General features: G+C 57.3%; 1 protein-coding gene across 6 annotated transcripts; it reads left to right on the forward strand.

The window, feature by feature from the left end:
• The first annotated feature begins 1,415 nt into the window (after positions 1-1,415).
• Positions 1,416-18,589, forward strand: Gigyf1 (GRB10 interacting GYF protein 1). 6 transcript variants are annotated; one of them, XM_029533513.1, is made up of 28 exons: positions 1,416-1,475; positions 8,052-8,293; positions 9,138-9,268; positions 9,344-9,409; positions 9,537-9,645; positions 9,743-9,872; positions 9,970-10,065; positions 10,165-10,276; positions 10,398-10,506; positions 10,672-10,712; positions 10,852-11,016; positions 11,174-11,427; positions 11,514-11,622; positions 12,599-12,733; positions 12,886-12,986; positions 13,099-13,270; positions 13,382-13,548; positions 13,687-13,790; positions 13,870-14,001; positions 14,136-14,236; positions 14,522-14,604; positions 14,690-14,842; positions 14,923-15,147; positions 15,385-15,575; positions 15,674-15,834; positions 15,917-16,095; positions 16,166-16,295; positions 16,388-18,589. In XM_029533513.1, the coding sequence occupies exons 5-28, from the start codon at positions 9,611-9,613 to the stop codon at positions 16,438-16,440; spliced, it is 3,138 nt and encodes a 1,045-aa protein (XP_029389373.1). In that variant the 5' UTR covers positions 1,416-1,475; positions 8,052-8,293; positions 9,138-9,268; positions 9,344-9,409; positions 9,537-9,610; the 3' UTR covers positions 16,441-18,589. The 6 variants fall into 6 exon arrangements, with proteins under 6 accessions (XP_029389373.1, XP_029389371.1, XP_029389374.1 ...); XM_029533511.1 differs by having other exon boundaries at positions 9,344-9,645; XM_029533514.1 differs by lacking the exon at positions 9,344-9,409.
• Positions 18,590-18,634: the final 45 nt, after the last annotated feature.

An 18,634-nucleotide genomic window follows, 5' to 3' on the forward strand; every position in this document is an offset into this window, starting at 1 on the left:
GGGGTAAAATTATGAACCTTTTTGCGTAGTTTTTGCTCGATTCTCTAGGCAAGGTCTCAAGCAGCCGGGCGCGGGCCTGGAATCCCTGCCCATCTTGTCTCCTACTTCCTAACGACTCAGGCTGCAGGAGTGCATCGCCACACCTGGGGCCCTTCTTGCGTGGAAAGCACTGGACACAGCAGCTAAGGGCACTTCCCAGAAACAATGGTCAAAACTGTGTGGGGCTGGGGGTGGTGGGCTACAGAGGTTCACACCGGTAAAGTGGGATGGGGGGATCAAAGGCAAGAAAGATGACCAACATTCCCAGGCTGGCGAGTTCAAGAGCCTCCCCAGCTACAGCAGGTGACGCTGTTTAAAAACAAAATCAAAAACCAAAAACCAAACCAAGCCACAGGGAGGCAGAGGCAGGCACGTTCTCTGAGTTCAAAGCCAGCCTCGGCTACGTAGCTTCAGGCCAGCCAAGGCTAGAGAGATGGGGGGAAGGAAACAGACTTCCCGGGAACACCATGAAGGTACACATCAACCTTTTACACACCGAGCTCATCACTCTGGAGGGGATGTCATTCTCAAATCTGCTTTTTAATTTCTCAAAAAACACCTCCAGACTCAGTCATGTGTCGTGACCAGGGCTGCCTTTGAACTCCTGACCCTCCTGTCTCTCCTTCCCAAGGGCTGGCTGGCATCCGCACACGCACCACCTTTCAACTTTCTCTGGTTTAAGTCTGGAGACCCCGGGTCTCAGTCGGGGAGCCCCGGCCTGGACTAAAAACCGTTCCTAAGCGCTGGCGTGCGGGACGTCGCTCTCTCTGGCCGGTGCACGGGCTCGGCGAGATGGGGGGTGGGGGGGGTCTCACTCTGCAGCCCAGGCTGGCTTTGAACAACTCATCCCCCGGCCTCCACTTCTCACCCTACCCCCGCAAAAGATCCTCACACACTAAAAGACGGCCCCGGGGCGGACCGCTTCTAAATCCCTGCGCCCTCCGCCCCGGCGGGCTCCCTGGAAGAAGCGGGGGGAGGCGGGGACTCAGGTCGCCCGGGCGCCCCGTCACGTGACGGGCGGTGGCGGGGGCTCCCGGGTCACGTGCGCGGGGTGGCGGCGGCGGCGACGGTGGCGGCGGGCGGGGGCGCCGGGCTCGAGGCGGCGGCGGCGGCGTCGGGGAGCGGCGCGGGGCGGGGGTGGCGGCGTCGGCGGCGGCGAGCGCGGTCGGCGGCGGTGGCGGCCGCGGTGGCGGTGGCGTCGGAGGGGGCGGCCCCGCGTCCGGGTCACGTGGTACGAGGCGGGCAGCCATCTTGCTACAAACACAAACAGAGAGGAGCGGCCGCCGCGGGAGCGCCAGCGCCCCCCCCACCCCGTGTCCCCTGCCGCCGCCGCCGCCGCCGCCGTCCCGGCCCTCCGCGCCACCCGCCCGTCACCGCCGCCGCCGCCGCGCCCGGGTCCTCAACGCCCCGGGGGACCGGGCCCCTCGCGCTCCCCGGTAAGCTCTGCGAGCACCGGAGCAGGCCCGCCCCCGACGCCAGCGCCGGCCGCCCCGGGAGCCTTGGCGGGCAGAAGCCGGAGCCGCGGCGCGCGGGCCTCCTCCTCCTCCTCCTCCCCGGGGCGGCCTCGGCTCGGGGCTCGGCGGCTCCGGTGGGGGGTGGGGGAGGCCCCCCGCTTTGCCCCGCTCTGATCCTCCGGGGCGGGAGGACGGGGAGGGATCGGGGGGGGGGAGACGCTGTCCGTCCGCGCGCACCTGGCGCCCCTCCCTGAAGGGCGCGCCGTCCTCCCGGCCCCGGGCTCGCCCGCGCGCCCCCCGCCCCCCGCGCCCGCTCCGGAGTTAACGGTCGCGTCTCTGGGGGGGGGCGTCCCCTGCCAGCTCCCCCGCAATGTCCCGCTCGGGGCCCGGCCTTTCCGCGGTGCGGTGCGGTGCGGTGCGGTGCGGTGCGGTGCGCGCGCGCCCCGGCCTCCTCCCCCTCGCCCCTCCAGCCCCGCTGCGTGCCCGTGCCCAGCGCGCGGTTCCGGGAGCCGCGGACCCGGGGCCTGGCGGGGGGACTCGCAGGTCCACGCGCTCCACCGCTTGGGCCACCACGGCAGCTTTATCCTGCCCGAGCCACCCTCCTCGCCTTGCGTCTTCACCTCGGTTTCTTGCGTTTTAAGCGGCCACCTAAGTGCTTGGTCATCGATGTCCCTTTTCCCTCCTCGGTTGTCCGGCCGCGTGAGACACCTGTCTGTCTGTCTGTCTGAGCTGGGGCTGCTGGGCCTCCCTGACCAGGCTCTTCCCAGTCCCTGTGTCCCAGCTAGATGGGACAGCTGCAGGTCACTGCCCCTCACGGTTTGCCTAGAATTTTTCTTAATTTTTTTTTTTTCCAAGACGAAAGACCCCTCTGTGTCCCCTCTTAGACCTCATAGTTCCTACAGATCCCAAGCAGCTTGCGGTGCTGAGCCTGTGAGATGCTAAATACATAGTTGGTGGCCAGATCTTTCCTCCATCCACCCTCCATTCTCCTCCCTCTCCTCACTCAGAGCTCCCCTTCAGGAAAAGCCCCTCCCCAGCAGTCATTGACCCTCTAAGTCGGCAAGCCACTTCCCTACTCAAGCCCCCCAACCCATCTAGGACCAGTAAGTGTCCGGTTGGCTCCGGCACCTATCCATCCAACTGTTTTCCTTTGTATCCCCAGGCCAGCCGCTCTCCAGCCCCGCTCAGTGTGTATGTCATAGGTTGTACATCAGTATCCCAAGTTAGGGGAGGATTTGAGGACCAGCTTGCCTTATCATTCCTCTCCTTTGACTGGGGTGCCAGGGGAGGCGGGAGCGGGGCTTGAATCCCACATGAGGATTCTTAGTAAACTTTTGTGGTGTGTTCGCCCTGTTGACTGGCTTCGTCAGCTAGTGGGTGCAAGCTCGTGCTTTGTAGGGTTAGTGAGTAAGGGACCCCAACTTTACCCTGGCCTTTGACGTCTGTGGTTGGCATTTGAGATGGGAATCCTGGCCCAATGGTGAGATGGCTTAGCCCGACAAGGTACTTGTTTTGTTTGCAAGCCTGTTGACCAAGAACCCACTTCTGGGTAGGAGTATAGAACAGACACCACAGACTTGTCCACTGACCCTGCATGTGTCCCTCCTCAGCATCGTACAGTTAAAGAGAGAGAAAAAGAGAAACAGCTCAGCTTCAGGTGAGAGAGGGAGACTCCAGAGTCTGAAGAAAGGACTCTGGTGGCTGTAGCGCTTGAGCAAGGCTGAGGGCCAGAGTTTGGATCTCTAGAGCCACATAAATGCTAGGTGAGCACACGGCCGTCTAGCACCCCAGGAAGAGAGGGAATCCTTGCAAGAGGGATAGCTAGATGACCCAAAACAGCGCCTTCTGCCTCAGTGAAGAGATCCTGCCTCAGTAAATCAGCAACTGAAGACACAGCAGAACCTCAGAATTCTACCTTCGTGCATATGTGTGTATGCATGTGAATTCAGATACATCCATGCACACCATACTCACACAAAACACACAAGTTCCGAGGGAAATCTTGGCACGGAAACACATACTAGCATCCAGACCTCAGGAAGCAGGAGGGTTGCTCGTGTTTGAGGCCAGCCTTGGGTACAGAGTGCGATGCACAAGCATCAGGTCTAAGGAGGAGTCAGAAACAGCTTTAGACTTACAAAGGAAGACTGAACATTCAGGGTAACTCCTGCCGCCTGTCTTGGGTGATGTTGAGGGCGCCCCGTCAGGGGAGCTACAACTTTATTTTCTATGTACTGGAGTCCTCAGCTAGGCAAGCTGGCAGAAGGGATCAAATGAGGTAAGGTGAGAAAAATGCTTTGAAAGCTGTGAAATCTGTTCACAATTGACCAAGAGCTAAGGTTGTCAACCATGGTTCAGAGTAGAGTGGGGGTAACTACTGCCCTGCAGATGATGGGGGCCTGTAGCCCTTCCTCCTCCCACTACACATGGAGGGAGAATATATTTTATATATGTGTATATGCATTTGTAAATGTCCGCACATGTATGTGCATCTCTCCATCCACCCTGGGAAAGTGGTTGCAAATGTCCGCACATGTATGTGCATCTCTCCATCCACCCTGGGAAAGCGGTTGCAAATGTCCGCACATGTATGTGCATCTCTCCATCCACCCTGGGAAAGTGGTTAGGTGATTGCTTTGAGTGTAGGGCATTTGGAGGTTTGACTCTGTTAGCTGTAGTACAGGAAGTTGCCAAGGTACATTGCTTTAAGTTGCACAAAGTTTGGGGGGGATAGAGTAAGGAGGAATTGTCCCTAATTGTTGTCAGCTTGTGTTTGGAGTTCTGAGAGCCAGAGCAGAAGCTGCCAGCTCCCAGACCCAGCCCATGCCTCCAGCAGGGGTCAGTCTTTCCATAGCAAGGACTAGGGGAGGTGAGGGGTAGGCTGAGGGGGTCTTACAAGGCAGAGAGAGAGGCTGAGGGGCAAACTGGAGTTGACCTGGGTGGAAAAGACTCTTAGCCTAGGCAGCCAGTAAGAAGGGGTAGGGAAGCTAGCCCCGCCCTGCTGCCCATGGTGGTCTTCACTAGAGAGGGCTTCAGATGCTTAGCTGGGAGGAGCTGGGATGGGCACACTTAGGCTTTGATTCCCCCCCCCTCATTTTTAAACAGTGTCCGTGTGTGTGTGTGTGTGTGTGTGTGTGTGTGTGTGTGTCCGTCCGTGTGTGTGTGTCCGTCCGTGTGTGTGTGTGAGCATGCCTCATGATGTTTGGTTGGAGAACACAGTTCTCCACAGTGTAGGTCCTAAGGATCAAACTCTGGTCATTAGGTTTGGCCATGAGCACCCTCGTCAGCTGAACCGTTTCACCAACACGATGCTTTTTTTAATCTATTCTTTTCCCCGGGACGTCCTTTCTGGCAGGACTTTGAATTTTCTCACGGGACAGTGTGATGAGAGAGCCCTTTCCTCGATGCTGAGGGGCATGGGAGCTTAGGCATAGCTTCTTCTTTTGAACACTGCAGTGTCTCCACCTGGGTTTGTGGGTAGAGGAGGGTTTCTCAGTCTTGTCATTGAGGGCATCTCAGTCCACCTGTCTGCACCTGGCCGCGTGCCACTTGACAGGCCTGCCGCTGCTGCCTGCCTGGTTTGAAGTCTGGGGATTGAACCCAAGGCTGTGTGCATGCATGCTAGGTGAGCTTTCTCCCTACTGAGCCCGTCATATGTATGCTTCTTTGTGTGGGGCTGTCTGTGGCTTGTAAGCTAGCCCACAGCATCCCGGGTCTCTACCTGCTAGAAGCCAGTAGCATCCTTCTGCTCACTGAGCTGTCTGCAGTCATCGCCCGTATTCCTCGGGGAGCAGAGTCCTCAGCCAAGAGCCCTTGGCTTCAGGCAGCACGCAGGGCAGAGACCTACTTGTGGCACGGGTAGAAACCACACAGTAGACTGCCTGCTGCTTGCTAGGTCCCTTCAGTGTGAGGAGGAAGCCTGGTGCTGCCCGGTGGCTGGCACTGCACCTTTTCTCTGGCTGGTTTAGTGCCTTGGAGCTTGTCTGTGTTCCCTTGGGCCTGTCCCGCCTCTGCAGTGGCGCGACTTAGGCTTTTACTTTTCTCTTTGTAAATTAAGGATATCATTGTCATCGTCATCATCATCCTGCCCACCACCACCCCACTCCCGCTTAGTGTGTGCGTGTGTGGAGGGGGGGGTACACGTGCGCCATGGCGTGCATGCGGAGGTCTGAGGACATGTTGGTTCCCTCCTTCCACCATGTGGACTCCAAGGGATCAAACCTAGGTGGTCAGGCTTGGCAGCAAGTGCCTTCGCCAGGCTGAGCTGTATTACCAGCTCACCTCTCCTTGCTCTCTCCAACCAGGGCAGCTGCATGAGGGGCGGGCGGGCGGGAGGGTGAGACACCGTTGATGTCTCCTACCAGGTAGTCTTTCCACACTACCAGGACCAGTGTCTGATCCACTGGAAGGGTAACTGAGAAGGTTCCAGATTGTCACTGTGGAGTTGTGAAGGGGTGTGTGGGTTCTTTGGAATAGGGAAAGCTTGAGTATGAGCTTAGCCCCACAGTGGCTTTTTCCCCTAAAGCTTTGGTGGACTCACAAGTGCATCTAAATGTGTAAAGACAGACCACAGTTGGTGTTCTCTTTCTCTCTTGATGTCTAACTTACTGCTGTTTTAATCTTTGTGAATATATCCCTGTGAGAGTGCACACATGTGGTGGCAGAGGACAGCCTTGGCTGTTAGTCCTTCTACCTTGTTTGAGATGCGGCCTCCTGGGTTTTCGTTCATCTGATTGACTGGTCCATGAGCTCCTAGGGATACTCCTGCTTCACCTCCCATCTCCCTGTAGGTACTCAAGCCATCATTCCGGGTCTGGGGATCTGAACTCTGGTCCTCACGCTGGTGCAGCACCCACTTTACCCACTGAGCCGTCTCAAGCCACCCGCTTAAGCATCCCCAGGGATGTTCTCTTTCTACCTCCCTGATGCTAGGGTTATAAGCAGGAATGCTTGGTTTGTACCTGACTGTTGGGACTTGAACTCGGGTTCTTGAGTTTGTGCAGCAAGTATTTTTCTGACTGAGCCATCTACCCTGCTCTACAAAATTTTTTATTGTGATGGTGGGGTCTTGTTGTTTGTTTGTTTGTTTAAATAAATGCTGAGGGTTAAAGCCCAGAGCTTGTCCATGCTAAGTACATCCTATGCCACCAGCCTTGCTAAAGCTTTTTAAATGATTGTGGGTATAATGGCTCAGTGGTTAGGTGCACGCAGTACTCTTGAGGTCCTGAGTGATTTCCTTATCCAATGTCGGGTGATTCACAGCCACCTGTAACCCTAGCTCCAGGGGCCCCAACACCTTCTTCAAGACTCTGGGCGCCTGCATTCAAGGGCACATACCATCATCATTGCCTGCCACCGCCAAACATACATGAAATTCAGAAATAAAATGATTGGCAAAAGCCAGGCATGGTAGTGCATGCCTATAATCCCAACACGCAGGAGGCAGAGGCGAAAGGGTTCTCTAGAAACAAAGAGTAAAATTACCACTTTAGGTATTACTTTTTTTTGTTTTTAATGTGCATTGGTGTTTTACCTGCATGTATATCTGTATGAGGGTGTCGGATTCCCTGGAACTGAAATTACTGGACATTTGTGAGCTGCCACGTGGTTGCTGGGAATTGAACCGGGATCCTCTGCCTCTGGAGGAGCAGTCATTGCTCCTGACTGCCGAGCCCTCTCTCCAGCCCCCCTTTAGTCATTGTTTAGGTGTGTGGTTCTGTGTGTTAATCCATGTAGTGTTCTACAGCTGTCATGGCTATGTCCACACCCTTCTGGGCCCCCTGAAACCCTAGAGCTGGTCAGTGTTTGTGGGCAGCCTCGTCAGTCCCAACTCCAGGTCTTTGACTCGGACCTGCCCCAACCCCTGGCTACCCTGTAAGAAACATCCTACAGGGCTTATCTTTCTTGGGGTCTAGTTCCCTGTCCCCCCTCCCTCCTGCTGGGAACTGAACACAGGTCCTTTAGACAAGCAGCAAGTACTCTCTACCACTGAGCCACCTCTCCAGCCCCAGGTCCCTTTGTGGCAGTTGTGGAGGCTGAAGCCAGAGCCTTGTGTGTGCTGGCAAGTGTCTGGCTGTTGAGGGACATCTCCAGCCCCTTTAGTGTTTTTGTTTTGTTTTTCCTTGGGGTGGGGAGCTGGGGAGCTTAAACTTTTGATCCTTGCGTACTACCACATGTGGTTCATGCGATGTGAAGGTAAACCCCAGGGCTTTGTGCTAGCCAGGCAAGCACTCCTTCTGCTTAGCGTCCTCTCCAGCCCCAGATTTTCACTGTCTGGACGTGAATTGTTTCACTTACCATCGCGTCCCTAAGGGCGGCCTAGTCCCAGCTCCCTTCAGGGTGATTGTGGAGCCCTCCTTAATATAGCGCAGTCATTGGGGTCGGGGAAAGTGGAGTGGAGTGTGCAGCCTGAGCTAGCCCGTACCTCACTGTGGCTTGGGAGTCCTGGGGTGCTGAGATTTTTGGTCACCCCATTGTCTGCCATGGGGTCTTGGCTTAGTTACTGAGGAGACCCTCTTTCTGAGGCTCCTCTAGTGGAAACTCTCTTCTTCCTTCTAGATTCCTGGCATCCTGCAGCGGATGGGGACTGGAGAGGCACACTGGTCCAACCTCCTGCTCAGCCTGTGATAAAAACCCACGTATTCCCCCGGACACTGCCTGTCCTTCCTCCTCTACTCTGCCCTTCCTGGATGAACCCCTTCCTGAGAATCTCCTACCCAGGACCCTAGCGGAACCTGCCCCTGTTGCTGCCACTGCTGCCTCATTAGCCACTAGAGACTGAACTTGCCTCTTCCCATATGGTGAGGGAGCCTTCCGCCAGCCACAGTCTAAGAATCCCGCTCCCACTTTGACCTTTTTTCTGAGGGGCAGTACTTGATGGAGGGAAGGAGTTTAGGTCTTGGTTCCTATTTAGCAGATGAGCCTGGGATGCTGTGGCCCACCCACCTGCTCTGAGCCTACTGTGAGTGGAGTACCTGTGACTCTGGAAGTCCTGTCTGCTTAAGTTTGTGCCAAAACCCAGCCCCTTCAGACAGATGCCCTAAGTTTTCTTCAGAGAAGTCACTTGTTCCAAGACTTGTCATACTGCTCTACAAAATGGACCATTCCTCTGTAGAACATAAGTGGTCCCAGTTAAGACAGGGTCTCATATAGCCCAGGCTGGCCCTAAACTCTTATGTAGCCAGAAGTGACCTTAAATTTCCGAACCTCCTGCCTCTGTCTCCCACGTGTTTGGGATCAAAGGCGAGTGCCACATTCCTTGTTGGTGTGGTGCTGGCGACAGTCTAGGGATTCAAGTATGATGAGTAAGTCCCGCCCCCCCACCCCACCCCCAGCCAAACTCTATCCCCAGTCCAGTGATTGTTTCAGAATAGTCTTACTATGTGTTGTCCCTGGTTGTCCCATGAACTTGTATCCTCTTGCCTTTGCCTCCTGAGTGCTGGGGTTACAACATGGGCATTACAAAGCAGGCTTAAGTTTTGTACTGAAAATCCTCACTGTATTCTGAGCACACTGGTTGGCTCAGCCACCCCGTGAGAGCACCACTGACCACCTTGTCCCTTCTGCTGAGTGTGCTGTGGGCCAGGGCTTGGGGAGCCGTCCAATTCACTGGGTAACCTCCCTCTTCCTCCTCTTCCCCCCAAGGATCTTTCCCAGATGTGAAAGTTTCTCCCAGGCACTTCTGAGGCTAGAGCCTGGTTGCTTGGGGATCCTAGGTCAGCGCAGCCCAGGCCCTGTGAGACCAGAGCCCTTGTGTCCCTGGACAGGACTGTCAGGTGAGTGATGGGCCACCAGAGGGCGTCCCAGTGAGCTGGGAGGGGCTCAGGCTTCCTTGTTCCCTCACTCCCTAGGACTCTCCGCTACCCTGACTCGGCTTTGGTTAACTCATGGTGTGAGTGGTTACCTGTCTGGTGTAGGTGAGTTCAATGCCAAAATGTCTCAACGTCTAGATGGAGGCCTGTCACTGGCCCAGCAAAGTGCCGGCGCCATGGCTGACGGATCTGCATCGCACCAGCTTACCCATGACTTGTCTGTGGCCCACAGGTGTTTGGACAGTACTCGCCTGGTCCTGTCTCCTCCGTTCATCCTTGACTTTTGAGAAGCATCGAAGCTCCGCGATGGCAGCAGAGACACTCAACTTTGGGCCTGAGTGGTGGGTCGCTTAAGCTCTGGCCCATGGGAAAAGCTGGTGTGGGGTGAAGGGCCACGTGGACCTCCGTCTCCCCTCTTCCTTTTTGTACCTGTTTTAGGCTGAGAGCCCTTTCTAGTGGTGGCAGTGTGGCCTCTCCACCCCCATCTCCTGCCATGCCCAAATACAAGCTGGCAGATTACCGCTATGGGCGAGAGGAGATGCTGGCCCTCTATGTCAACGAGAACAAGGTGAGGTTTGGGATGGAGCACAGCTCCCTCGCCCATTTGCCTTATCTGTGAGTTGCCTCTGAGTGGTTAATATATTGGGCCTCCTGCCCCATCCCAGGTCCCGGAGGAACTACAGGACAAGGAGTTTGCTGCAGTGTTACAAGAGGAACCGCTGCAACCTCTGGCTCTGGAACCTCTGACCGAGGAGGAGCAGGTGGGGCTGGGCCTAGGGTGGGGGAGGGAGGAGCTGGGCTTGGGAAGATGGGGGCTGACTGGGTGCCGGTCCTCACTGCCGTCCCTGGCCCCTCCTCAGAGAAACTTCTCGCTGTCGGTGAACAGTGTGGCTGTACTGAGACTGATGGGGAAAGGGGCTGGGCCCCCTTTGGCTGCCACCTCCCGTGGCAGGGGCAGCACTCGGAGCCGAGGTAGACGGTGACTCCCCCTCGTATTTTTTAGGGGAGGAGGTGGGCAGAGTTGGAGTGGGTGGTGCCAAGGATATAAGGGACACTGGAGGGTCCCAGACCCAGTGTGAACCCTCTTCTTCAGGGCGAGGCCGTGGTGACAGCTGCTTTTACCAAAGAAGCATTGAGGAAGGCGATGGGACCTTTGGAAGGAGTCCTCGGGAAATCCAGCGAAGCCAAAGCTGGGATGACAGGTGGGATGACAAGTGCTACTGAGCTGGCAGTGGGGTGACTAGAGGGAGCAGAGACGCCCACCAGGCCAGCCCTGATCAGAGCCCCTGGGTCCTGTCTACCCAGCCTAGCATCTCCCTAGTCCCCTTGGGAAGGGATGATGTTTTGACCGACACCTTTCTTCACAGAGGTGAGAGGCGGTTTGAGAAGCCTGCAAGGAGGGATGGAGGTATGAGAGTGTTGAATGTGGTGGCCAGCAGGGTAGGGAGGCAGCGGAGATGGGGTTCCAGGTAGAGGGTGGGGGAGAGCCTATAGGCGTAAGCTCTCCTGAGGTTCATCCGTGCTTACCATTTGTCTTCCTGTGCCAGTACGATCTGGCTTTGAGGAGGGAGGGGCTGGCCCAAGGAAGGAACACGCGCGCTCAGACAGTGAGAATTGGCGCTCACTTCGAGAGGAGCAAGAGGATGATGGCAGCTGGAGACTTGGGGCAGGGCCCCGGCGAGATGGTGATCGCTGGCGGTCCACCAGCCCTGGTAAGATGGTGGCTGAAGAGTTGCCATGCACGTGAGGAGTGAGAAGATCCCAGGGGGAAGCCAAGCCAGTTGGGAAGGCCTGGTGAACTGGAGAAGGTGGGTCTTGGTTTGGCTGGGCACTGGAGGATTTTTCCCCTTCTCCAACTTTCTCTTTCAGATGGCGGTCCCCGCTCTGCTGGCTGGCGGGAGCACGGGGAGCGGAGGCGCAAGTTTGATTTTGATCTGCGAGGGGAGCGCGGAGGGTGTGGTGAAGAGGACGGGCGGGTTGGGGGCGGCAACTCTCACCTCCGGAGATGCCGGGGGCTCGATGGCTTTGAAGATGACAAGGATGGGCTCCCAGAGTGGTGCTTAGAGGATGAGGATGAGGAGATGGGCACTTTTGATGCCTCCGGAGCCTTCCTGCCCCTTAAGGTACTCATCTCAGGTACCAGTTGGGGTGGTGGCAGCGGTCCCCTGGCTGCCCTCCAACTGTGTCCACTCTGCCCTTCCCCACACAGAAGGGCCCCAAGGAGCCCATTCCTGAGGAGCAAGAGCTGGATTTCCAGGGCCTAGAGGAAGAGGAAGAGGAGCCATCAGAAGGGGTGGATGAAGAGAGGCCTGAGGCAGGTGAGCCCTTAGAGCGGTGCAGGGACTGGGCCCGAGACTCCCAGATGGGGCAAGTTGGCTACCGACCGCCTGCCCGTCTGTGAGGTCAGGCCGCTTAGAAACGTTCAGGTGGCAGTGGTGAGACGGTTTGGCACGTGAAAGGGCTTGCCACTGAGCATCATGATCTAAGTTCAGTCCCTGGGACCCACAGGATAGAAGGGAGAAGAACATAGCCGGGCGTGGTGGCGTAGGCCTTTAATCCCAGCACTCGGGAGGCAGAGGCAGGCGGATTTCTGAGTTCGAGGCCAGCCTGGTCTACAAAGTGAGTTCCAGGACAGCCAGGGCAATACAGAGAAACCCTGTCTCGAAAAACCAAAAAAAAAAAAAAAAAAAGGGAGAAGAACTAGTTCCACCAAGTTGTCCTCTAACCTGCCACACATGTGCTGGTGTGTGTGCGTGGCGGGGGGAGTCAGAGTCCCGTGTGAACACACAGCCCCTCACCACATGTAGGTCCTCCCATCTCACAGCACAGGACTAGGGCCAGCGTGCTTAGTGCGGACTGGGTAGTTCTGTCTGTGCTGTGCTTGGTTAGGGCTCGGCCAGAGTCAGAAGGATAGACTCACTACCATGGCCACACGTCTTGACTTGCGCTGCCTCAGATACCATCCCCCTGCCGTTGTCTTTTCCTGTGTGTGTGGGCAGGTCAGAGGACAACTGTGGGCATAGGTCCTTGCCTTTCACCTTGTATAAGGTCGGGTCTCTCTGTTCTTTGTCTGTGCCAAGCTAGGCTTACAAACTTGTGTGGCAAATCTCGCATCCTTTCCGTGTTTCCATAGGAGAACTGGCATTACAGACACACACTAGCACAAGTGGCTTTTACTGGTTCCTGGGATTTCTCCCCAGGTCCTCCTGCCTGAGAAGCCCTTTCATCCATCGAGCCAGCTCCTTGGCCCTCGCTCCTTTGGTTGGAGTTCTAGTAATCATGTGTTTCTTCCAGGAGGGAAGGAAGCAACCCCATTGCCTCCTCCAGAGAAATCGAGCTCCCCGTCTTCACTGCCAGCCTTGGGTCCTCTCTGGACGACGAATGAGGAGGGTGGTGAGGCAGTGGAGAAAGAGCTGCCCCCTGCTGAAGGTAGGCTGGCAAGAGCTATGCAAAAAAAAAAAAAAAAGGGAGTGATGGGCATAGCTAGTAAAGTGCAGCTGTGGCAAGAGCCTGTGCGCCTAGCAGCTACAGGAGCCATCTTGTCCCTTTCTCCGCCCCTCCCTACTTTCCCATCTCCCTAGGAGACGAGTTGAGGGGACTGTCTCTGAGTCCTAGAATCGGTTCACCTCCTGGCCCACCTGGAGATCTAGAAGATGAAGAAGGCTTGAAGCACTTGCAGCAGGTTTGGGGGTGTCTGTACACACTGCGGGGGGCTCCCCTTCAGGGTGGCAGAGCACTTTGCCCCATGTGTCCCAGATCTGTCTGACAGACCTGCCTCTCTTCCCGACTTCCAGGAGGCAGAGAAGCTGGTGGCCTCCCTGCAGGACTGTTCCCTGGAGGAGGAGCAGTTCACCGCTGCCATGCAGACCCAGGGCCTGCGCCACTCCACAGCTGCCACTGCCCTTCCCCTCAGCCATGGCGCTGCCCGAAAGTGGTTCTACAAGGACCCACAGGGGGAAATCCAAGGTAGCGGAGGGTAGCAGGCTGCTGGGACTTGATGTTGCTCAGGCAGATCTCGGAGTGCCCTCTCACCGTGCCACGGCCACCTCCTGACCCCTCTTGATGCCCTTGTTCCAGGCCCTTTCACGACCCAGGAGATGGCTGAGTGGTTCCAGGCTGGTTACTTCTCCATGTCACTCTTAGTGAAGAGGGGCTGCGATGAGGGTTTCCAGCCTCTGGGAGAGGTGATCAAGATGTGGGGCCGTGTGCCCTTTGCCCCAGGGCCCTCGCCACCCCCGCTGCTGGTGAGCACTGTCTGCTTGGCAGGTGGCAGGGAAGGCCAGTGGGGGCAGCAGCAGGACCTCAGGCTTCCCCACCACCTCACTTGCTGGGGCATGCTCCTGCTGGGCACACTCACACAGCCACGCTCTGACCTCCCACAGGGGAACATGGATCAGGAGCGGCTGAAGAAGCAGCAGGAGCTGGCTGCGGCAGCCCTGTACCAGCAGCTGCAGCACCAGCAGCACTTTCTGCAGCTGGTTGGCAGGTATGGGGAGCTTGGGGCCTTGCTGTGGGCACGAGAGTGGTCCTGCGTGGGCCACTGTCTGAGCCCAGTGTGTCTGTAGTCGCCAGCTCCCGCAGTGTACAACGCTCCGGGAAAAGGCAGCTATGGGGGACCTGACGCCGCCGCAGCCGCCGCAGCAGCAGCAGCAGCTCACTACGTTCCTGCAGCAGCTCCAGGCTCTCAAACCCCCCAGGTTGGTCTGTTGCACACAGCCCTAGGTTGTGTGTGAACTGTAAGAAAGTGTAGATACGTGTGCTGGTGTGAGGCAGAGGAGAAGGGCAGGCTACAGGAGAACCATACCCTGAGGGCCAGTGGTTTATTTCTCAGAGGTGGGGACCAGAACCTGCTCCCGACGATGAGCCGGTCCTTGTCGGTGCCAGATTCAGGCCCCCTCTGGGACTTACATACCTCAGCTTCATCACAGTCAGGTGAGTGGCCACCCTACCCCATGCCACCTCCTGGTCCCTTGTACCCCTGAGTCTCCCGCTGCCCCCACTCTTGTCTGGCCTGCTCCACAGTGTCCCAGCCTCACACCCACTGGTTCAGAGAGGCAGAGCCCAAGCCCCCAAGCTGCTGCAAATGGCAGGAAGACGGGGACTCTAAAGTGGGACCCTGGACATCTAGGCAGGGAGGCTCATTTGGGGACAAATGTTTCTGCTTCCTATCTGAGGGAGGTTCCGCTGGGCCTCTGTAGCTGCCTGTTCCTCCTGCAGGTGGTGAGGCCAGTCTTTGGGACATACCAATTAACTCTTCGACTCAGGGTCCAATTCTAGAACAGCTCCAGCTGCAACATAAAGTAAGTAGAAGCAGGCTGACAGGGCGAACGAAGGCTGGCTGAGGCGGCCCAGCCTCCCTGCTGCCTAAAGTCCCTGTCACCTCAGTTTCAAGAGCGCAGAGAAGTGGAGCTCAGGGCGAAGCGGGAGGAGGAGGAGCGGAAACGGCGGGAGGAGAAGCGGCGCCAGCAGCAGCAGCAGCAGCAGCAGGAGGAGCAGAAGCGGCGGCAGGAAGAGGAGGAGCTCTTTCGGCGCAAGCAGGTTCAAGTCCCTCCTGTCTCCTGAGCCTAGCCTGGGCCTGGGGCCAGCGGGCCACCCTCACCCACTGTGTCCCTACTCAGGTACGGCAGCAGGAATTGTTGCTGAAGCTGCTACAGCAGCAGCAAGCGACGAATGTCCCTGTGCCCCCTGCCCCCAGCTCCCCACCCCCACTCTGGGCTGGCCTAGCCAAACAGGGCCTGTCCATGAAGACTCTGCTGGAGCTACAGATGGAAAGCGAGCGCCAACTGCACAAGCAGGCGGCACCGCGGGAGCCTCTGCGGTCCCAGGCCCCCAACCACCGAGTGGTGAGCACCCGCCCCAGGGAGCCCCTCTGCTGCAGTTTCCAGGAGTGCTTGGGTTGGGGGGAGGTATCCCTGAACTCCTATTCCTAGAGCTGAAGACCTATTTCCTTTCATTATTAGAAAGATGGCCCCTCTCCCTAGAATTCACCTCCTGCCCTCCAATTTGCCCCCAAATGAGCCTCCCTGCCTAGATGTCCAGGGTCCCATTTTAGAGCCCCTCTGACTTCCTGCCGTTTGCAGCAGCTTGGGGGCTTGGGCTCTGCCCCCCTGAACCAGTGGGTGTCTGAGGCTGGGCCACTGTGGGGCGGGCCAGACAAGAGTGGGGGCAGCGGCAGTGGCAACCTGGGACTCTGGGAAGAAACTCTCAAGAGTGGCGGGAGCCTGGCCCGGAGCCTGGGCTTAAAGAACAGTCGGAGCAGCCCGTCTCTCAGGTGGGTGAGGCGCCTGCCTGGCTGGGGCGCGTCAGGAGGAAGGGATGCTCAGGTCTGGCCTTATCTGTGGCCTCCAATCCCCCCCCCTCCCCCCCCAGTGACTCGTACAGCCACCTGTCAGGCCGGCCTGTTCGCAAAAAGACGGACGAGGAAGAGAAGTTGCTGAAGCTGCTGCAGGGCATCCCTCGGCCCCAGGACGGCTTCACCCAGTGGTGTGAGCAGATGCTGCACACCCTGAGTACCACGGGCAGCCTGGATGGTATGGAGGCGCTCCTTGTAGGCCGCGTTGGCTCTAGGGACTCCAGAACTGTCCAGCGTGCCTGACCGTTCCCTCTCCATAGTGCCCATGGCTGTCGCGATCCTCAAGGAGGTGGAGTCCCCTTATGATGTCCATGATTATATTCGTTCCTGCCTGGGGGACACGCTGGAAGCCAAAGAATTTGCCAAACAATTCCTGGAGCGGAGGGCCAAACAGAAAGCCAGCCAACAGCGGCAGCAGCAGCAACAGCAGCAGCAGCAGGTGGAGTCTTGAGGGGCTTGGGAAGGCGGGCTGCCCAGGACTCGCCTGACTCTCTTCTCTCTTGCCGTAGGACGCCTGGCTGAGCAGCCCCTCCCTACAGACAGCCTTTCAGTCCAACCACAGCACCAAACTGGGCCCCGGGGAGGGCAGCAAGGCCAAGAGGCGAGCGCTGATGCTTCACTCCGACCCGAGCATCCTGGGTAAGTGTCGGGTGGGACTGGGAAGCTCCGCTTGCCCTGCACAGGTCTCAGAGGACCTGGGGGAGCTTACTCTCGCTTCTCCCTGGCTTCAGGGTACTCCCTGCACGGCCCTTCCGGTGAGATTGAGAGCGTGGATGACTACTGACCAGCCTGTCCCACCAGCCCCCTGGGCCTTAGACTCAGGTGGCAGCAGCAGCGTGGACCCTTGGGTCTCCAGCCTGCAGGCTCCCACAGGGAGCAGAGGAGGAAGCGAGCAAGCAAGCGGGGCAGGGTCCCCAGCACTTGTTACAAACCACACGATGCACCTTAACTCACCCGCCACGAGGCACTTTACAGATGGGGGAGGGGCCTTTCTTTTCCTCTTTAATTTTAAACATTAGGAGAGACAAAAATATCATCCAAAAGCTAGACGGTAGACCCCTATGGGTGTGACATTGGAAGGTCCACAGAGGTTTTGTTTTTTTGTTTTTTGTTTTTTAATTATTTTTTTTTTTAGAAAAAAAAAAAAAAGATAAAAAATAATGAAAAAAAGTTAGGCTGAAAGGAAAAAAAAATCACACTGTTATTTTCGGCCAGTGGGTACCAGGCCCCATGGAACTGTCCTGCCTGGCTCCCCTGAGGCTGCACTTACCCTGCTGCCCCAGAAGGTGGGTCATTGGGGTAACTGTCAGTTGGGTGCTGGCAGTTCGCACAGCAAGGAGTGAGCGAGGGAGGCCCTCTCCAGAAGCCCCGCCCACTGGACCCAATGCGATAGCTCCTGTGGCCGCGGCTGTGGCAGGCGTCCCGTAAGGGGCCAGAGTCGCCCCTTACCTTAGCTGCTTTGAGAGGAACGTTGCACAAGTGGACGAGCTGCCTCGGCTCCCTCCCCCCACACTGGCCGGGGGAGCTGGGGAAGACCTGTCAGTGCCAGCCTGTCAGGTGGGCTCTGAACTCAGGCCTGCTGAGGGGCTGCCCCCCACTGCTGCCATTTCGGGGGACAGCCTGGGTGTGACACTGAAAGCCCCCGCTCCCTGCCTTTGCCACATGAATGTATTCTCTGGCCCCCAAGCCCGTCTCACCCCCTGAGGAGGGACACAGCCCTTCCTCAGGAGCTGGAGAACACCACCTCCTTTTATCATGGCCGAGGCCTTGCTTGTGAGGGAAGGACACGGAAGGAGTGGCTTGGGGCGGAACCTGTGGGGGGTGCGGTGAGGACCCCCGATCAGCAGCCAGCTGTGTGGGAAGCAGACCACAGCTCTCTACCTGACCCTCCGTTGACCAAATGGGAGAGGAGTTAGCAGCCCTCTCCTTGATGTTTTTCCTGTTGGGGTAAGGCTGGGGGCTGCCTTGCCTGTTGCTCACCGACCTCACTCCCAGTCCCCCCGCCCAGGCTTGTCTCCATTGTTGTTTGGCTCCCCCCCTTTTTCTTTTTAATATACTGTGTTAGTGACTCTCCCATCGACCTCATTGCTCAGAATCCAGTATTAGGGCGAGCGAGCAAGCCTGCCACTGCTTCCTCCATGAATGTATTTCTCTTTTCTGTCCTGGGGAAGTGGGGAGTGGCCCCAGTTTCTTTCCCATCCATCCCCACAGAGGTGACCTTTTGTTTTCCTTTCAACTTTTTTTTCCTTTTTCCTTTTTTTTTTTTTTTTTTTTTTTTTTTTTGCACCAAAGTGGCAACTGGGTCAGTGTTGGGGATCAGGCAGGCTCTGGGTGGAAGGGCCCCTCCACCTGCTTCTCCCTGGTTTTGACAGTGTTAGCGTCTGTGAAAAGACAATATTCTCTCTAAAGCAATAAGGGGGTGATGGGCCAGGGGGAAATGTCTTGCTGCTGCTGGCCCCCAGCTCCCTTTCCCTCTTGCCATTGTGGAGGCATTGGAGGGATGGGAGAGACTCCTGTTGTGACTGAATGTAACCTACCCTCCCCCTGCCACAGCCAATGCAGGGGGAGGGAGGGCACTTGTCTCTTCCTGCCCCTTCCCCCAGCTAAAGAGACTTTGAACTTGGGGGCCCATGAGCCTGGAGAGGCCTTAACCCTGTGAGGAAGTGTAGGGGGAGCCCTCTCCCACCCCATCCCCTCTGAGAGTGGTCAATGTTTACAAGCCCTGAGCCCCTAGCCCAGGGACTCAGATGCCCCCCATCTTAATCCTTTCCCCATCCTAGTCTTACAGGGCCCCCCTGCCCCACCCTGCCCCCTTGGGGTTCAGGGCAGTGTGGGTGTCCTGTGTGTCCCAGTTTTGCCCTACCTCTACCCTGTGTGACTTCCCTAATACCCACTCTTGTAAATACTCCCAATAAACTTGGTGTGTTCTCCCAGCCTACCTGTCTGCCAGCTTTTCCATGCTACTGAGCTGGGGTAAG

The sequence above is a fragment of the Mus pahari genome, chromosome 23 (genome assembly GCF_900095145.1).
Source record: "Mus pahari chromosome 23, PAHARI_EIJ_v1.1, whole genome shotgun sequence".
NCBI lineage: Eukaryota > Metazoa > Chordata > Mammalia > Rodentia > Muridae > Mus > Mus pahari.

Excerpts from the sequence above, each read along its gene's own strand:
- Gigyf1 (XM_029533511.1), top strand. The coding sequence starts at position 9,443 with ATGGAGGCCTGTCACTGGCCCAGCAAAGTGCCGGCGCCATGGCTGACG. Across the intron at positions 12,734-12,885 it reads AGAGCTGCCCCCTGCTGAAG|GAGACGAGTTGAGGGGACTG; the intron begins GTAGGCTGGCAA and ends CCATCTCCCTAG. Across the intron at positions 14,605-14,689 it reads AGCTCCAGCTGCAACATAAA|TTTCAAGAGCGCAGAGAAGT; the intron begins GTAAGTAGAAGC and ends CTGTCACCTCAG.